Here is a 17,836-nt window from a genome sequence, read left to right as displayed (position 1 = left end):
GCCTTCCACTTAGGCTCCAGGAGGCTAAAGCGAGGGTCTGTCCACAGAAGGGAGGCCGGAGCTCCCAACAACTCCTATATGTTAGAGAAAAGTTACCATCAAGTCTAAGAGTCAGAGGGGCACTCCCCTCATCCCAAGTCCAAAGGCTACTCCTCTGAAACTCCCTTAATACCCGAGAAAGCCCAGGCTGCAGTGTGGAGCAGCTCATTGGGGTACATGTGAGTTAAAAGATTTGTTCCTTGACTTAAGCTCAGATCCCCTCTCTGTGGTCTCCACCCATTGGTTCAGCAAAGCATCTGAAGATTAAATAGACATTGCTTAACAAAAGACCCCTTCAACTACCTCAAGGCAGTGATCACACTCTCTCTTCACTAGACTCCTTCGATGATACAGGACCTTCACTTCCCTCATTTTAGACACTGTACTTCTCATAATGCAACCTCAGATCACAGTCATTTTTCCAGCAACTACATTATAATGTTGACCTAAACAAAACTGTCGTGGAAAATACAGAAAACTCTCGTATTTTAATTACCTAACAAAATCCCAGCTGAAGAAAAGCAGGCAGTGTCCGGGGCTTCTCTCTAATGAATGAAATTTAGTCCACAGAAACTTAAAAAAAAAAAAAAAAAAGAAAAGAAAAGAAATGCCAGATCCTCGCTGGGGACTAGACTTTTGAATAAAAGGGTCACTCTAGTAATCCCAGGTCATTTAATCAGTGGCAGAGCCTGTGAGACCTCACAACTCTCATCTTTTACTGACAGAGATCTCATGTGTATTGAGGTCCCATTATGTGTGTTGCCATTTTTATATATTATTTTATTCTCACAACTACCCTATGAGGTATGAACTATTATCTAAATTTTATAGATGAAATTTTCTCAACACATATAGCTGGTAAGTCAAAGGGACAAGACTCAAAGTCCATTCTTGAAGTTCCCTTCTTAGCAAAACAAAACAAAAAGATTTTTGGAAGTTTTCTCAATCTTATAAGGTTGTGGCAAGGAGACATCTCCACTTATTAGGAAGTAAGAATCAGTAGGTGCAGAGTGGCTGGGCGCGTTGGCTCATGCCTATAGCACTTTGGGAGGCTGAGGTGGGCGGATCACTTGAGGTCAGGAGTTCAAGACCAGCCTGGCCAACATGGTGAAATCTTGTCTGTACTAAAAAATACAAAAATTAGCTGGGCATGGTGGCGCATGCCTGTAATCCAAGCTACTCAGGAGGCTGAGGCAGGAGAATTGCTTGAACCTGGGAGGCAGAAGTTGCAGTGAGCTGAGATCACACCACCGTACTCCAGCCTGAGTGACAGAGTGAGACTCTGTCCCAAAAAAAAAGAAGAAAAACACAGAGTGAGGATATGAAAAGGCCTTCTGATCAGACACAAAGGCAGATTTTCTTCACACCAACTGTGATAATTAAGACCATGTGGTAATTAATTAAGAGGCAGCACTGAGCAGGAAGTTCAGAGCAGAAAATCAGATCAGCTCTGACAGTTCTTCAACCAGCTACTGTCCTGTTGTAGCTGTTTCTTGTGAGTTTTCCAGAAAACAGAAGCTTATTCCATTTGAATGATAATACATTTTATTTATAACATTAGTCAATTTTGATGAAGACAAAACTTTTTCTAATATAGCTTCTGACCTTTTGGGGAAAAAAAAAATACAATCAAATGGCAGATTTTCTGCCACATGCCTGCCAGGTAACTCGTGCACACAACTCCTGGAGCCCCACTTTTCCCATGGACAGACAGTGGAAAGCAAAGCCTGCCTCACTGTACTGGTTTAAGAATTAAATGAGATAATTTGTGTATCATGTATGGCAAACACTATGTTCAGAAACATTTTAGCTGCCCCTTCTCATTCTCTTCTCCTCTTGGTAACTCATAGTTTCATTCCGAACATAAGTCACTGTTCTGGGCTATGTTCTTGGGCTTAGAGAAGACTGCCCCAAACACCAGATGGCCCCAGACAGGTGTACTTAGACTTTGGATCCACTTTTCATGGCTTTTTGTCTCCTTTCTAGCTGTCAGTTCTCCACTGTCATTTTCACTATCATCAAGTTCCTCTCCCTCACTCTGAATTTGCTGCTTTTAAACTGCTATAGGCTTGGAAAGTAGGGCGCCTAGATTGCTAAGCGTATTTGTAGAGCAAAAGTAAGCAGGCTTTGAGCGAGGCTCTCCTGCAAGGGAGGTAGACTGGGCTTGGATAGTTCATCCACTGTCTAATGCAACTGCGGAAATGCCTCCAGGACTCCATTTCAGTATTCCTATGGTCAGAAGGGCTGAGGTTGTTGGACACATGAGTTTTAACTAGGCACTGGTATGCTTCTCTGTCTCCTCTGCCAGTTGGGGAGTTTTGGGAGGGTGGGGCCATGCCAGTTCTCTCCTGGAGTCCCAGGACTTTCCACAGTGCCTGGTATACAGGGGCTACTCAATCAATGGTTGTGGACCGACCAAACGAATGCATTTCTAATTTACTTGGTCACCTTGATTTTTGTTTTCTTTTTTCTTGAGACAGGGTCTGGCTCTGTCACTCAGGCTGGAATGCTGTGGCATGATCATGGCTCACTGCAGCCTCAAACTTCTGGGCTCCAGCAATCCTCCCACCTCAGCCTCCTGAGTAGCTGAGACTACAGGCACATGATACCACGCCCAGCTAATTTTTAAATTTTTTGTAGAGATGAGGTCTTGCCATGCTGCCCAGGCTGGTCTAACTCTTGGGCTTAGGCTATCTTCCAGCCTTGGCCTCCCAAAGTGTTGGGATCACAGGCATGAGCCACCACACCTCCATTTTCTCTGCATCTGGTAGAAATGTGGTCTTAGGACCTATGACTGACAAACGGGTACTGTTGCATGAGAGTGGGCCATCCTGAGTTCACACGCTTCAGCCCCATGAACCCCTTTGGTTCTTACTAGCTGTAGACATGTAGCCACGACACAATTTAAAAAAAAATCTAATTTCATCATTTAATTAAGTTTCCTTTTGTCTCCTCCACTCCCCATGCAAGAAAGACATTTCCTTTTTATATTAAGGTTTACAACAATAATAGTAATAAACCCTTGCATCAGTAAGGCAGTTAACAGTTAGGATGAAGCTTTCCCTTTGGTGGCCTCAATTAAGCCTCTCGACAACCCCATGAAACAGACGGGGTGGGGATCGTTGCTTCCATTTCAGAGATGAGGCAGCTAGGGACCAGAGATGTAAAGCGACCTGATTGAGGTCACACAGCTGGCAGAGCTAAAACCAGAACCCACATTAGAGTGCTTGAGAATTTAGAACAGACCACTGAGGACAGAGGAGAAGACAAAAGCAACATGCCATGCTCATACTGTGCTGATGCCAAAATGAACATTTGCCACAGGGCTATAAATAGGCCTTGCATTTGCTGGAGTCTGCGATCCCATTGGGTGGCAGTTCCAATCTCAAGAACACAGCAACACGCTGTAAAGTTTCCAGGGCAGCATTTGGATGGCAGACATGGTTGTTTCCATGTGTTCTCTGCTCTGACTCTAATAGAGACAGGAAGGCTCTCTCGGGGGCCTCTGCTCTGAGCGTCTCCTCCCTCTGTCACTTATCAGTCTTGATCCAGTGTGAAAACATTGAACAGTCTCCCTAGGACCTTCTGGACCTTCCAGAAGAACTCCTTCCTAACCAGACAAGACTATAAGTCCTTGAGGGCAGATTCCATCTGGGGACCCAACACACGGACACTATACCCAGCCCAAAGCCTCTGAGAAACTCCTTGGAATGGGGCAGCAAGTGAAGACTCTAAGAGAAACCTCATCTCAAAATACCAAAACTAACAAGAGTGAAGAGGAAAATGGGATGAGAAGGTGGGATGGTGTTCCCGTGCCATGTGGAAGGCAGACAAGCCAGGGGGCTTTGGGTCGAAAGGAAGACAGCCATGCCGTCTGTTCAGAAGCAGAAACCACGGCTGGGAAAGCCACTTGGAAACTCATCCCAGTGCATGACAGAGTGAGATCACAGTCACACCTGGGCTTTGATTTGGCTTAAATCAGAACGTAAGGCCCATCTATGTTTCTTGCAAACTGGAGGTGGCCAGGGCCTGGTGTGGCATCTTCATAGATCATTTTTATTAATTTATTTTTTCTGAAGTTACTTGTTTTCCTCATTCGATCAACACCAATCACCCACCATGAGCCAGCTCCTTGCAAGGCCCTGGGGATACTGGAGAGGGGACACCGAGTTTCTTTTGTAAAAGAAAGCACGCTCTCAAATTTGGACTATTATTTTCCTTTTTAAAGTGGGTTATTTCTGGACTCTAGGTAGTAAGGAGCAAGGTTTTATGAGTTTTGGAGTAAAATTTTTAAATCTATTCACTCTATATTTTCTATTTTTCTCATGGCCCTCCTTCAATTTCAATTTGGAAAGACCTCTTGCTACTCTCCACTGATAAATAGAATGCTTAACACAATTTTGTGGAATCTACCAGTAAAACTTGCCAGTAAATGGTGGCCCATTCCATCTTTGGACACCTGAGACCCTATATAAACAACCAAAAAAAGATGGCTGGTATCTACTGAGGGTTCACTGTACATCAGGTACTATGCAGAGGGTTTTTGCTCAACAATCTTATCAGACAGGTGTTATAATCCCCATTTTACAGATGAGAAAACTGGGCCTCAGAGAGTGTAAACAACATACCCAACTTCAACAGTAAGTAGCAGAAGAGGGACTCAAGCCCAAGCTGATTGGCTCCTGAGTGCCAACCTCCATCCAAGGTCCCTTGAAACGTCAGCCTCACACCCCTTCCCTCCTCCCGGCTAAATCAGAAGATGATCGGACAGTTCTCGTTTTGCTCCTGAGCCTTCAGGTTCAAATAACCACACGTGACCATGGCTTCCAGCCACGGCTCTGTCCTCACTCCTTGTCTCTTTTCAATTCCTACATCTGTCCAAAACAGGCTACCAGGAACTGGGCAGGTCTCCCTAGGTGGGGTCTCTCCAGCAAAGAGCAGAGGGACTACCCTGCCCTGGGTGTAGACATGCAATCTGAGGTCATCTCGGCTCTCTGGCACTGTGCTCATGCTGATGACCTTAGTTACCAGACCCTGTAGTAAACTGGGGGTCATCTGGAACACCCAAAGTCCCTTCTCAACACACAGTACTCCTCAGCTATCCCTCTACCACTTGGACTTAGGCAGCTTCATTTGTTCTAATATAATATGTTAGGACCATTTACCCTGCTTGGATTTAATCAAACATTCCAACCTGTTAAAGTTCTTTGCACTCAAACTCTGTCATCCAATGTATTTCATGATTTCTAGAATTCCTATTTATAACCTCATCCACATTACCGACAAAAAGATAAAAGATCAGAGAGGACAGAGATCTGCGGCCCATCACCAGACACTACACCTAGAATGACCTCAGTCTAAAAGGTGAAGCTTATTGGGTAGACAGTGACTCACCTGCCTGGGCTTTCATTTTGTTGACTTTTCTCCTGACATGATGGAGAGGATTGGGAGCTGGGACATCAAAATGGAAACTGACTTAGTTCCTGTGTTCTATCCCCTACATCTAATGTAAGCTAGAAGTCATATGGAGAAATCCTTTTTTTAGAGACTAGATTGGGGATCAGGTGAATGGGGATGGAGCCTTGGCTCTGCCATGAATTGGCTGAAGGCCCTTGGACAAGTCCCTTTACTCTATGGAGCTCTATTTCCTCATCTGTAAAATGGGAAAATCACAGTTGCTTCACATGGTTATTGAAAAGATTAAATGAGATAAGGCATAAAATGGTCACCTTTGTCACCTGTCACATACTAGACAGCTGTAAAGGATTCAGGAGTAGAAAATCAATAGTTGATAATTTGTCCCTAACCTACGACTCTGAGCCCTACCTACAGGACAGGGAGGGGGGTCTGAGTCACTTCAGCCTCACCCTGATTTCTGGTATCTCCCTGGCTAAGTTGAGCAGACTTAGAATTAGCCAACAAGGCTTAGACGATGGGTTAGACTGAGGTCCCTTGTTCCTCAATGATGGTATTGTTCTGAGCCCTGGGGTTTAACTCCCTGGAAAGAGGAAAGAACAGTGAACATAACTCTTCTGCTTCCAGGAACCCCGGCTCCAGTCCTATGATCCCACTCACAGACTGAGCAGGGAGAAAATGAGTATGGGAAAAAGCTTCGTGAACCTCCCCAAAGACACGAATGATACAACTGTTTTACTTACACAACAGAACACTTTTGCTGCCATATTCTGGTCAAACTGGCCAAGGATGATCCGCACATCATTCCCCTGTGGATGGAAGGACACATCATGAAGGTGAGTAGATGTTCAGCACCCCATAAAGGGTTCAAGGCTGTGGCAGACAACATTCCTGCACCTCTGGCTCTTAGCCCAGAGCTCTGCCTGGGCAGGTGGGCAGGGCAGAACCTCACCCCCAACCCCAGCCCAGCCTGGATTCTCTAGCCCTCTCTAGGGCTGGCTTTCCTGTGGCTCCTGCAGTCAGTCCACCCTGGTCTCATGGGCAAGCCCTAGGGCAAGTCTGTACAGGCTGGAGGCTAAAGCTGACTGCTCTCAGGGGCCTTCCAACCTCGCCTGTTCTCCTCCCACCAGGGCAGGCAAACCCTGCAGTCCATAGAGGCATCATCTAACCTTCTTCCTCACTTTACATATAAGAAAACTGAGGCCAGATGAGGAGAAAGGAGCTTCTAAGGCCCGTGGGGAGTTGGTGGCAGAGACAAGACCCCAGCCAACCACACTCTGCTGCCCTGCCACAGTGTTCTAGCCCTTTCTACCTTCTTGATAGTTAATCCCTCAATAAATTCCTGGAGCCCACAGAGCTTCCCAATTAAGAGGTTTCAGACTCGCTCTGAGCTTTGTTCGCATCTCAGCTCTACCAACAAACCATGGGTGGCCTCTGGTCACTCCTTTTGCATCTCAGCCCCAGTTTCCTCATCTGCAAAATGAGGATAATGGTAGTACTTTCCTTACCGGATTTCTGGGAAGACTAAGTGAAATAGTCCTTGTAAAGTGCTTAACACAGTGCCTAGCACATAGTGAGTGTCCAACTTTATTTCTAAGGAAAATCTATTTTTGAAAGCTCTATACATGGGATTACATTCATTATCTCAGTGTGGTTAATGGGAATGTGTACAGTGACCCCTGCGACTCATTCATTCATTCAACAGACAATTACTGAGCATCAGCCAGAGGCTCTCCTGGGTCAGGTAAATGGGGTCTTCGTTGCTTTCTGGGGCATTGGGATCCAGCTGGGTCCTGCCCCATGGAGAAGAACAGGCTGAAAGAGAATGGGTGGGGTGGCCACCAGGAGACCAGCCAGGCCCTGGCCCAAACACCTGCTCCCCATCCCAGCCGCTTCCTGCCCTCCACAGTGAGGCCCAGCCTTGCAGGTGGTGCCACCTTCCCGCTGTTCATCCATCCCCTCCAGCAGGCCTCATGGCCCTTTGATGCATAAAGTAGAAAAATATGCTTTTAAAGATCAGTTTTTAGCATCTTTCAAAATTGGAAAGTGCTGACTGAGAGGCCATTTTACTCATCATGTACTTTAGCAAAATAAAGAAGGCCTGGATTCTAAAATCATCTTTCGTTTGCAAGCAAGAATGGAAAGAAGAGGGGAAAAAAAACACTGGCTCTGAAAGGACTTTAAAAGATCGTTAACAGAGCAGTGGAAGGAAGGCAAGCCTTTGTCATCACCACGTCTGCAATGCTATAAAAAGTTCTAAGCTGCTTCCGTTCTGTGGACTTGCTTCCAGGCATGCTCCAAGATCTTTCTGCTTGTTTGTTGAAAATTTTTAGCATTTTTTGCTGCTGACAGTACCCATCCATCCATCCATCCATTCATCCAGCAAATATCTATTGATCATCTACTTTGTGCCAAACCCTGTGTTGCTAAACATGGTATGGTAAAAACAGCTTATTAGGTTTTGAAGTCAGAGACCTGGGTTCAAATCACAGATCCACCTCTGATTAGCTGAAAACTTTGGGTCTTAATTTCCTGGAGCCCCAAATCCTCCATCTCTGAGAAAGGGATAATCCTATCTGCCTTGCCCGGTGGCTGTCAATTCATCATAATGAAACTCACCCAGTGGCTTCCATGCTGCTCTCTGCTGGCTCCCCTCCTGCCTCCCTGGCCACTCCTGCTCATACTCCTCGTCATCAGCTCCTGACCTTTCTGCCCATCCCTAAATGCTGGTGTTCTGTTCTTAGCTCTTTGCTCCCATCACTCTCCCTGGGCCACCTCGTTCATGACCCCAGCCACAGCTGTTCTCTGTGTGCTGTGGACTCCAAATATCTCCCCACAGCCCCAGGTTTTCTCCAGTTTCCCACCAGACTTTTCCAGCTGGAGTCTCTCAGGCACCTCCAGCGCCAACATGACCCAAGCTGAATCCACCAGCTTTCCCAAGATGCCCTTTCCTCCTCCTGTGTTTTCCATTTCTGACAATGTCAGGAACTTGGGAGTCATCTTAGACTTACTCCTCTTCTTCAACCCTCATCCAAGCCATAATCGGAACCTGTTGGTTCTGTCTGCTCACAACTAGCTCCTTAATCAGCCCCAACCCTCCAGCCCCACTGCCCTGAGTTTGGTTACCATCATTCCTTACTCGTGAACAGCAACAGCCTCCCTGCATCCTTGCCATGAATCCTGCCCCATCCACCCATCGCCACAGAGCAGAGGAAGGGTTCATTCCTAGATTCAAGTCCGATTGTGTGAAATCTGTCCATGGCTTCCTGAGGTTTGCAGATCAAACACTGAGCTCCTTAGCACATTCAAGAGGTGCTAAAGATAGAGATGGTAAAGATCCTATGCAGTCTTTATCAACTGACTTATGCTCAATTCTCTATCACATTTCTCATACCCTGCCTTGGCAGTGAGTCCTAAAACAGGACTGCCATTCATTCACTCATTCATTTATTTATTCATATTCCCACTTTGCCCCCCCACCCATTCTGCAAGTCTATCCCTCCAGAGTGCCCTTCCCTCTCCTCCCACTTACTTTGCCCGCACAGCTGCTACTCACCCTTCCTACCTTAGCCCAGGCTCCTCTGCTCTGAGAAACCATCTCTCTGTCCCATCAGGCTTGGTGGCCACTTCTTCCTCTGTGAGCCCGGACCACCCTGTGCTTGCCTCCAGTGTGGCTCAAGTCCACTTACTTGTCTGTCTTCCCCGCTGAAGTAAGGGTAACTTGACTTATCTCTAAGTCCCCAGCTCCCAGAACAGGGCGCTACACATATGTCAACAAATATGTGTTGAATGCACGATGAAGTGAATTATTCCAGTGTGCAGCATCGTGCACAATGCCTGGCCTACACTGCTTATTCCGTCACTAGCAGCCATTATCATCACTGCACTAATATCTGGCCAGCCCCACGGTCTAGACCCTGGGCTCACCATGTCCACTTCTTGAGTAGACCGAGGGACCCACATCTTCATAGCTGACCTCCTGACCACCTGCTGACAGTTAAATAACCAGCTGTGCCACTTGTGGACCATTTGGTGTCTTTGTTGCTATGACAACCGAGTTGCAAGGACCACTTGGTTCAGTGCTCCCAGGCTGTTAGATTTGGATGGGGCCCATGGGATGCCCCATCTAGCTAATCTCTTCCCAGAGAGGTACAAGCTCTCCCAGGGCTCCAAAGAATCAAAATGAAAGCCAGAGCTCTCACTTCGGTTCTCCTTGACCATTAGAGGGCCCTGGAGAAAGATCCTATGCAGAGCCAGGTCATGCCTGCTGCAGGAAGCTGTGAACACACACTCTGCTTCTAGATAGTGAGAAAGAGGGGGCAAGACACTGCCGTCTGGAAGGAAGGAGGAGCAGCCCGGAATCCAGGGTTGGGGAGAGGCCAAATGGGGGGTGAGGCTGGATGAGGATCTTGGGGGGCACCATAGAGCAGCATAAAGAGTTTGAGGTGCTTCTCAAACTAGGGTATACGCATTCTAGAGCATGAGGAGGTGTCCCGAGGGTAGGAAGTGCAGATATACTGGGTTCTCCTTCTGAAGTAGCAACTTACTGGAAGATTCAGGGGTTAGGGGAAAGGTTTTGGATTTGCGGAATCTTAGTAGTTTTTCCACACATGTGCATGCTCTCAAGAAAGTTCCAGAATCATGCTTTTCAATGTTGCATAGCTTGTATCTTTTCCTGAAAGTCCAGAGAGTAGAAAGAAGAAATTTGGGAATAGCAGTAGCCCCTGCTTTCAGACAAGCCCCCTGCCTCCCTGCCAGGGTATGGGCCCATTCTCTTATGCTGAAAGGGCTTGGGGCAGTTCAGGCAGTAGTAGGGGTAGGGAGGGGCAGCCATAACCATCCCTGAGGATAACAGTGACAGATCAGAGCTGTGATATCACAAAGGACTGGAAACGTGGCAGAGGGCGGGGTCTGGAAAATCCTGTGCCCTTCCAGGGACTTGGCTCTGTGGGGACCTTTCTGGAGTGAAAGCAGATGACCTGAGTTGGGGCAAATGAGATGGCTAGGTCTAGGGTTGGAGACCATACATTGAGACCTATGTTCACACCCTCAAGAGGTTATTATCACAGGAAAGGGGCAAAAGTGGAAGGAAACAGCGGTGGGAATGGGGTAGGAAAATGGGGAGGGGTATTCAGCCCAAACCCCCAACAGTGACAAGATGAGTGAAGGAGAGGCCCACTAAACTCCCTCTGGAGAGGAGTCTAATGTTGCCAAACCCTGGGTACGTTTCCTTTCCTTTTTCTTGACCCCGTCTCATCCCTCATCTAGAACCACTTTGTCTCTGGGATGCTTAAAGAGAGCTAAACGCACACACACACACACACACAGGCATGCATACACACTTATGCACGCACATGACACTTAGCAAGGATAACCCGATTCAAAGAACTAGCATGTACCCCCAGTTTGCAAGCAATCCTAACACCATAAAAATAACAACTCTCAAGCCCTTTCTGAGCTGTTGTGCTAAACAGTCCGTCAGCCCTACCCTGGGAGGTGGGTGCTATTATTATGCTCACTTTGGAAAGATTCATGAGCAAAGCAAGGTCCAAAGAATTAAGCAACCTTCCCAGGTGCAGTCCCCTCCTTGGGGCTGGTACACCTGCCCCGGCTGCAGTGAGAGTGGGCTGCTGACAGCTCACTCCCTTCTCTGGAGAACTGCCCTCAGCTAAGGGGAGCTTCCTGGCCACGGGAGCCATGCCATGCTCCACACCCCACAGAGACCAACCAACAACTGACTCACATTGGTGGAGAACTCCGGCCCCCTTGCTGAAAGTTCAGATCAGCTCTGTGGTGCCGTCTGTGCTCCGGAGACCCTTGTGGGGCCAGACTAAACTGGAATCCATCCAAGACAGAGCCCCTCCTGCCTCATCCTGCTTCCCTCCCCTTCTCCTAAGAGTACTCCCACAATAAATCACTTTCCCAAGCATCTCAGCCTCTGTTTGTAGGGACTTCAACCTAAGATGCCAGATCACACAAATAGGAGGTGGTGGCACTGGCCTTGCCCCAGGTAGGTGTGGTCCCAGAGCCTGAGTGTTTGACCCCTCGCTCCTATCTACTGCCTCCCAGTTGAGAAGGCAAACCCCACTGGGTCTGAGCTGCTGGAGCTCAGCACTCAATCTGTAGCAACAGCTAATCGAGAAAAGTCATGCAGATGTTGAAGTGAAAGGATATAAATGGCAAATGCAATCCTGAGCCACTAAAATCGCTGCTGTGCATTTAAAAGTACAGGACAGCAGAGGTGAGGAAGATTAGGGACCATGCCCTCCAGCCAGCCTTCCTTGCCTCTGGAACATGGAATCTTGCAAGAAAGGTCAAGCTCGACCCTGAGCCTGACCCTGACCTCTGGGTTGTCTGGAATCTCCTGCCACCCATGCATCTGTCTAGGCCTACTCAATGGCATCCTGGTTTCTCAGAGCCTAGCCTCGCAGACTACCTACTGTGCTAGGCTGCTGAAAATTCAAATGTCGCAATGCTATATAAAGAGATGAGATGCTATAAACCCCTAAGGCAGCTGAGCTGTTAGAAGCTGGCCATGACCTGGGCCAGCGGGCACTGCCTAAGGCTTCGGAAGCCCAGGCCAGTCCTGTGCCCCAACTGTGGCTGTAGACCTGGAGTGGGCCCTAGAAGTTTAGCCTAGAATGTTCTCCAAAGTCCCTCCTGGCTCTGACAAACTGATCCCACACCCAGAATGAGTAGTCTCTTTTATTTAGCTAAAATTTGTCTTACTTAGACCCCACCCCTCACTGGAAATGTCCGTAAAGGCAGAGAAGCAGGAAGCATACGCTTCACTCTCAAGGAAGGGAGCGAAGAGGGAATAGCCCACAGCAGCCCGGTGGAAAGCATGGCATTTTTTTACAGTTTATTCTTGTATCTTGAAAATTCATGTATATTTAACACTCTAATAATATATCTATGTCGTAAGTTAAAAAGAATACCTTTTCGTCTCCATGTCTCTGAGCAAACCTGGCCTGTGAGAAAGATGCACCATGTTTATTCTGCAGCTTTGCATCCCCTTGGGATGCCTGTATGAACTTCAGTTTCAGGCAGTCAGGATGGACTCCTGGCCTGTAGGGGTGGCAGTTCTCATCAGGTCTTTCCTATCTGGTTGGGAAAAAGGCAGTCAATTCCCTAAGGACTTTTTTTTGGCCTGAGTTGAGAGGGAGAGCACAGTTCCCACTAGGACTTTCCCACAGAGCAAGGAGAGGGCAGTCCTCTCAAAGCCTATCTTTGTAGTCATCTTACGACAGGCAGAATAATAGCCACATCCTGGCTGGGCACAGTGGCTCATGCCTGTAAGCCCGGCACATTAGGAGGCCAAGGCAGTAGAATCACTTGAGCTCAGGAGTTCAAGACCAGTCTGGGAAATGTGGAGAAACCCTGTCTCTACAAATATATATATATATATATATATATATATATATATATATATACACACACATACACACACACACACACACACACACACACACACACACATATATATATAGGCTGAGAATGGTGGTGCGTGCCTGTAGTCCCAGTTACTTGGGAGGCTGAGGTGGGAGGATTGCTTGAGCCCAGGAAGTTGAGGCTGCAGTGAGCTGTGATCACACCACTACACTCCAGCCTGGGTGACAGAGTAAGACCCTGTCCCCACTCCCCCAGCCCCCCAAAAAAGGCCACATCCTAATCCCCAGAACCTGTATGTTATGTCACGTGGTAAAGGGAAAATTCACATTGCAGATGGAATTAAGTTTGTTTATCAGCTGATCTTAAAATAGGGAGATTTTCTTGGATTATCCAGGTGATAACGTATTCACAGGGTCCTTAAATGTATTCATGTATTCACAAGGTCCTTAAACATGGCCGAGGCAGAGACTGTGATACAGTGTGGGAAAGACTCCACCGACTATGGCTCACTTTGAAGATAGAGGAAGGGGACTGCCAGCTGAGGGATGCAGGTGGCCTCTAGATACTGGAACTAGAGCCTCCAGAAGGAACTTGGCCACACTGACACCTTGATGTTGGCTTGTCAAGATCCATGTAGGACATCTGGCTTCCAGACAGCAAGATAAATTTGTGTTGCTTGAAGCTGTTCAGATTTGTCACAGCAGCAATGGGAAATGAAGACACCCCCCTCTCTGGAAAGGCCTTACCTTAGGCTTATCCTGTCTCCCTCCTCTCTCTGCTGGGGTTCTAGGACACTCAGTTGTTGCTGACTAGTCGAGTAGCTTTTCTGGTCAAAGCTGTCCCCTTAATGTGAGGCATAAGGATCCCCACTAATATTGTCGGAGAATTGGGCTATTTTTGTGAGTCACTCAAAAAAGAAAGCCAAACATGGCTCTAAATGGCAGAGACATATTTTCTTTTCCTTTTTTAAGAGTAGAAAGCCTGGCTCAATTTAGAGGGTCTTCATGATGTTGCACTGGGGTCCAAATATTGCATCAATATAAAAAATAAAGATGAGAGCTTTCTGCTTATCTGTGTCTTTCTGTCATTCCCTAGCACTTTTTTTTTTTTAACCACTCCTCCACTTCAGGCAAGTAAGTTGCAAAGCCATTTCATTCCTGTTTTGTTACTAAGAAGAAATGGGGGGAGACAGGTCATTTAAAAATGTTGGGTATGAGTAACCTTGGAATGTTGAGAGGCTATGCAGGAATCTTTCTGCTGACTGAGGAGTGTGGGTGGACACGAAGCTAGGAGGCATGCCGTGGAGGTTAAGAGCCAGTCTGTAGCTAGACTGCTGAGCTAGGATCTCAGCTCAGTCACTTAATCAGCTTCATGGCCTCAGGCAAGTTATTAAACTTTCCTGAGCTTCAGTTTCTCTACCTATAAAATGGGGATAATTATAGTACCTATCTTCAGAGCAGGTGGTGGCAAACACTCTCTATAAAGGTCCAGATAGTAAATATTTTTGGTGTCATAGGCCATATAGTCTCTTTGCAATTACTCAGTTCTGCCGCTGTAGCACAAAAGCAGCCAAAGATGTTGTGGTAAATGAATGTGTTCCTATAAAACTTTATTTACAAACACAGAGAGTAGGCCGGATTTGGCCCATGAGCTGTAGTTTGCTGACTGCTGTTGTAGAGTTATTGTGGGGATGAAGTGAATTCATGAATCTGTGGGCACAAAGGGAGTGCTTCAAAGTGTCCTCCTTTGATGTTGAAGCAGAAGCGTTGGATGAGGTCAGAAGAAGAGGCTGTGATAAGATGGAGAGAGAGAAGAGGAGCCCTCTGGAAAGAGGTGCCTGCTGGCACAGTGCTGACGCAGGCGAGCAAGGCTCCTGTCTCCTCTGGTAAATTCACCTGCAATAGGGAAGCTCTGTGGGCCCAGAGACCCTAAGTGAATTGCTCATGATCTCTCAGCTTTGCTTACTGTCTCAAAGTTTGGATTTTAGAAAGTCCTTTGTTATTATTTTAAGACATTCATTAAAAGATAGAGAATTCCATGGCTTCTTTCCCTGAAATTCCCTAATTTTGTTATTTAGTGTTTTATTATTTAGTCTTTATTCCAGCAACTCTCAAGTTTCAAACATAATATCGACTACTGATTTTTCAGCCCCCGAGAGAGCCCAACAGTCTGCATACGGCGACCATCACACAACTGGGATGGCTCAGTGCCCTCTCTACAGAGGTAGACACCAAGGCGGGGACGGAGTCCAACCCCGGGTCCGCTTGATTCAAAAGCCCTTGTTATGCCTGGCACAGGTGGCTCACACCTGTAATCCAACACTTTGGGAGGTCAAGGCGGATGGATCACCTAAGGTCAGGAGTTTGAGACCAGCCTGGCCAACATGGTAAAACACCATCTCTACTAAAAATACAAAAATTAGGTAGGCCTGGTGGAGGGCGCCTGTAATCCCAGCTACTCAGGAGGCTGAGGCAGGAGAATCACTTGAACCCAGGAAGTAGAGGTTGCAGTGAGCTGAGATCGTGCCACCGCACTCCACCCTGGGCGACAGAGCAACACGCACACACACAAAGCCCCTGTTCTGAGTTTCTGTCTGGGATGATGAAAAGGTTCTGGAAGTGGATAATGAGATGGTTGTACAACACTGTGAATGTACTTAATGCCACTGAATTAACACTTAAAAATGGTAAAAATGGTAAATTTTATGTCGCATATATTTTACTACAATAAAAAAAGGGTCACAACTAGAACAGCATTCCCTATACTTTCTGAGTTGTGACAAAAAAAGGAAAAAAGAATGCTGGTGATTTCTGTAAAAGTAGGGCATAGGGTTCCTGATGGTGGGGGCAGGGGGCAGGGGGCTGTGGATAGAAGGGACTTTTGGGATATCTGATAAAGTTCTCTGACCTGTGTGCTGTTTGCCTTATGACTGATTTAGACATTCATTTGATTTCTGTGGCTTTCAAATTGTTGTTTGATTTTACAATAAAAGATTTTCTTTAAAAGTTCCTGTTCTTTCCACAAAAATATTTGGCCTCCAGAGCACCCGGATTGAACTGAGGCAACTGCCCCTCCCATGTCAATTCCAGACATAAGGATCTGTGGATGCCCCATGGTTGAAATAATGTACCATTAATTCCTCCAAAAAATGGAAATATGAATACAGGGCAGAAGGCCACTTTGGGGAAGGTGCATGAAATGTCCAGAAAGGGAAATCTGACACCTGGATCTCTCCCTGTGAGTGCCCAGGACATGGTCTCTGTGCAGAGCGGCTTCCCAGCCCCGCCTGGAAACAGCTAAACTTTAGCCACCCCCTGTTCAGAACAGGCTTGGAATGAGCTTAAAGGGCCTCGCGACTTCATCACACAGAAATGGTTTTATTTCCTGACTTTCTTGATACAAATTTCGATACACATCTGCTAAATCAGCCTTATTAATTTCATTATTCCATTCCTCTGTGCTCTTGCCTTTTTTTTGCCTGGGTGAACTGTCCAAGAATGAGAGAGAGAGATGTTATGCCTCCCAATGCTATTGTGTTTCTGTCAATTTCCGTCTCTATTTTTAACAGGCTTTTCTTTATTTCAGTAAGATGTAATTTAAAGCAATAATGGTCTATGAACGTGTTATTCTCAAGGTGGATTGAAGCCTGATCTATAGAAAAGGACTCTCCTTAATCCTGTTTGACACCTGTACCTTGAACACACTTTGGTCTGATATGAATACTGGGATTCTTGCTGTAGTTTGATTTGCTTGGTAGACCTTTGCTCAACCTTTTACCTTCAACCTTTCAGTATCACTTTGTTTATCTGATGTAAATAGCTAGAGTTTTTCAAAACACAATCTGAAAGTCTTTTCCTTTTGATAATGAGTTTGGCCTATTTGAACTTCTGGTCAAAATCATTATATGTGGTCTGCAACGATCTGTTTTGTGCTTTCTGGTTTTCATGTTTGCTTTCTGTTTCGAAACATGGATGAGATTTCCTTTGTTTTATTTTTGTGTTTCTGCAGCTTCAGGTTCTGTTTGCATTATGGTATATTTACCACTGAGTCATTCAAAGCATTCTTTAGTTTACATCTCCCTAATTATGAAACTCATGAGCAAAATGGTCTCTTTTGAGTCCCTCTCCTAGTTAACACCAGGAGTTAAGCACCCTTTTTAAAAAATATTCATCTCTTCTTAGGCCTGTGAAGGTAATTTGGATTTTTATATATCAATTATGCTTATTGCTGTATCTATTTTTGCATTATGTATAAAATTATATGTAATTTTTGCATCTGCATACACTTTTATAACAATTATTTAGACTTCACTTTCCTTCCATGGGTTCCAATGATCCCTGCTCAGCCATTTCTACCATGACCCCAGCTGTAAAGTATGCCATTGCTCTTGGCTGGTTGACATCAGACTTCAGGATTAGCTTCAAGAAGGGGATGTGGCTGGAACATCGTGTGAGCCCCATACAGTGCAGAATGTCTCCCAGTTGCTCCACTGTCTCTGGGATTTAATGCTTCAGAGGAGTCGGAGAGTGGCCTGGTTTTTGCATCTCTATGGGAAGTTTGTTTTTTTCCTGGCCTAGATATTTGTAAGATTTTCTCCACTAAGTATGTCAAAATTTTGGCAAAACCTGTCTAAGTATGACTCTCTTTTCACCAATTCTGCTAGAATGCAGAAGCTGGCTAGTTTGCTCATATAATCTGTACATTTCCATATAAAATTGTTGTAGTTCAAAAACTGTAAAATAATGGAAATTTTGTATGGCCCAATCTACAGTACTAGGTCTGTCTTGAGCCCACTTAAGTTTGTTTCCTAGTGAAAAAAAAAAAATTCTTATTTGAAAACAGAAAAATTGTGGAGACTATATACAGAGTTCCCATACAACCCCTCATCCAGTTTTCCCTATTATTAATGTTTTATATTAGTATTTTGTGCATTTGTCACAATGAATAAATATTGATGTTATTATTAGCTAACACCCATTCTTTAATCAGA

The 17,836-nt window shown here is 45.9% G+C and overlaps 1 protein-coding gene across 2 annotated transcripts in view; it reads right to left on the bottom strand.

Annotated features, from left to right (window-relative positions):
- Positions 1-17,836, bottom strand: part of GABBR2 (gamma-aminobutyric acid type B receptor subunit 2) — a 415,572-nt gene that overhangs the window by 179,934 nt on the left and 217,802 nt on the right. For both annotated transcript variants that reach the window (XM_055271718.1, XM_055271719.2), the window contains one exon: positions 6,198-6,263. In XM_055271718.1, coding sequence (XP_055127693.1) covers positions 6,198-6,263 — 66 coding nt within the window. The remainder of the gene's footprint in view (positions 1-6,197; positions 6,264-17,836) is intronic.

Source organism: Symphalangus syndactylus, chromosome 3 (genome assembly GCF_028878055.3).
Source record: "Symphalangus syndactylus isolate Jambi chromosome 3, NHGRI_mSymSyn1-v2.1_pri, whole genome shotgun sequence".
Lineage (NCBI taxonomy): Eukaryota > Metazoa > Chordata > Mammalia > Primates > Hylobatidae > Symphalangus > Symphalangus syndactylus.
This window is presented reverse-complemented; position numbering and strand designations above follow the sequence as displayed.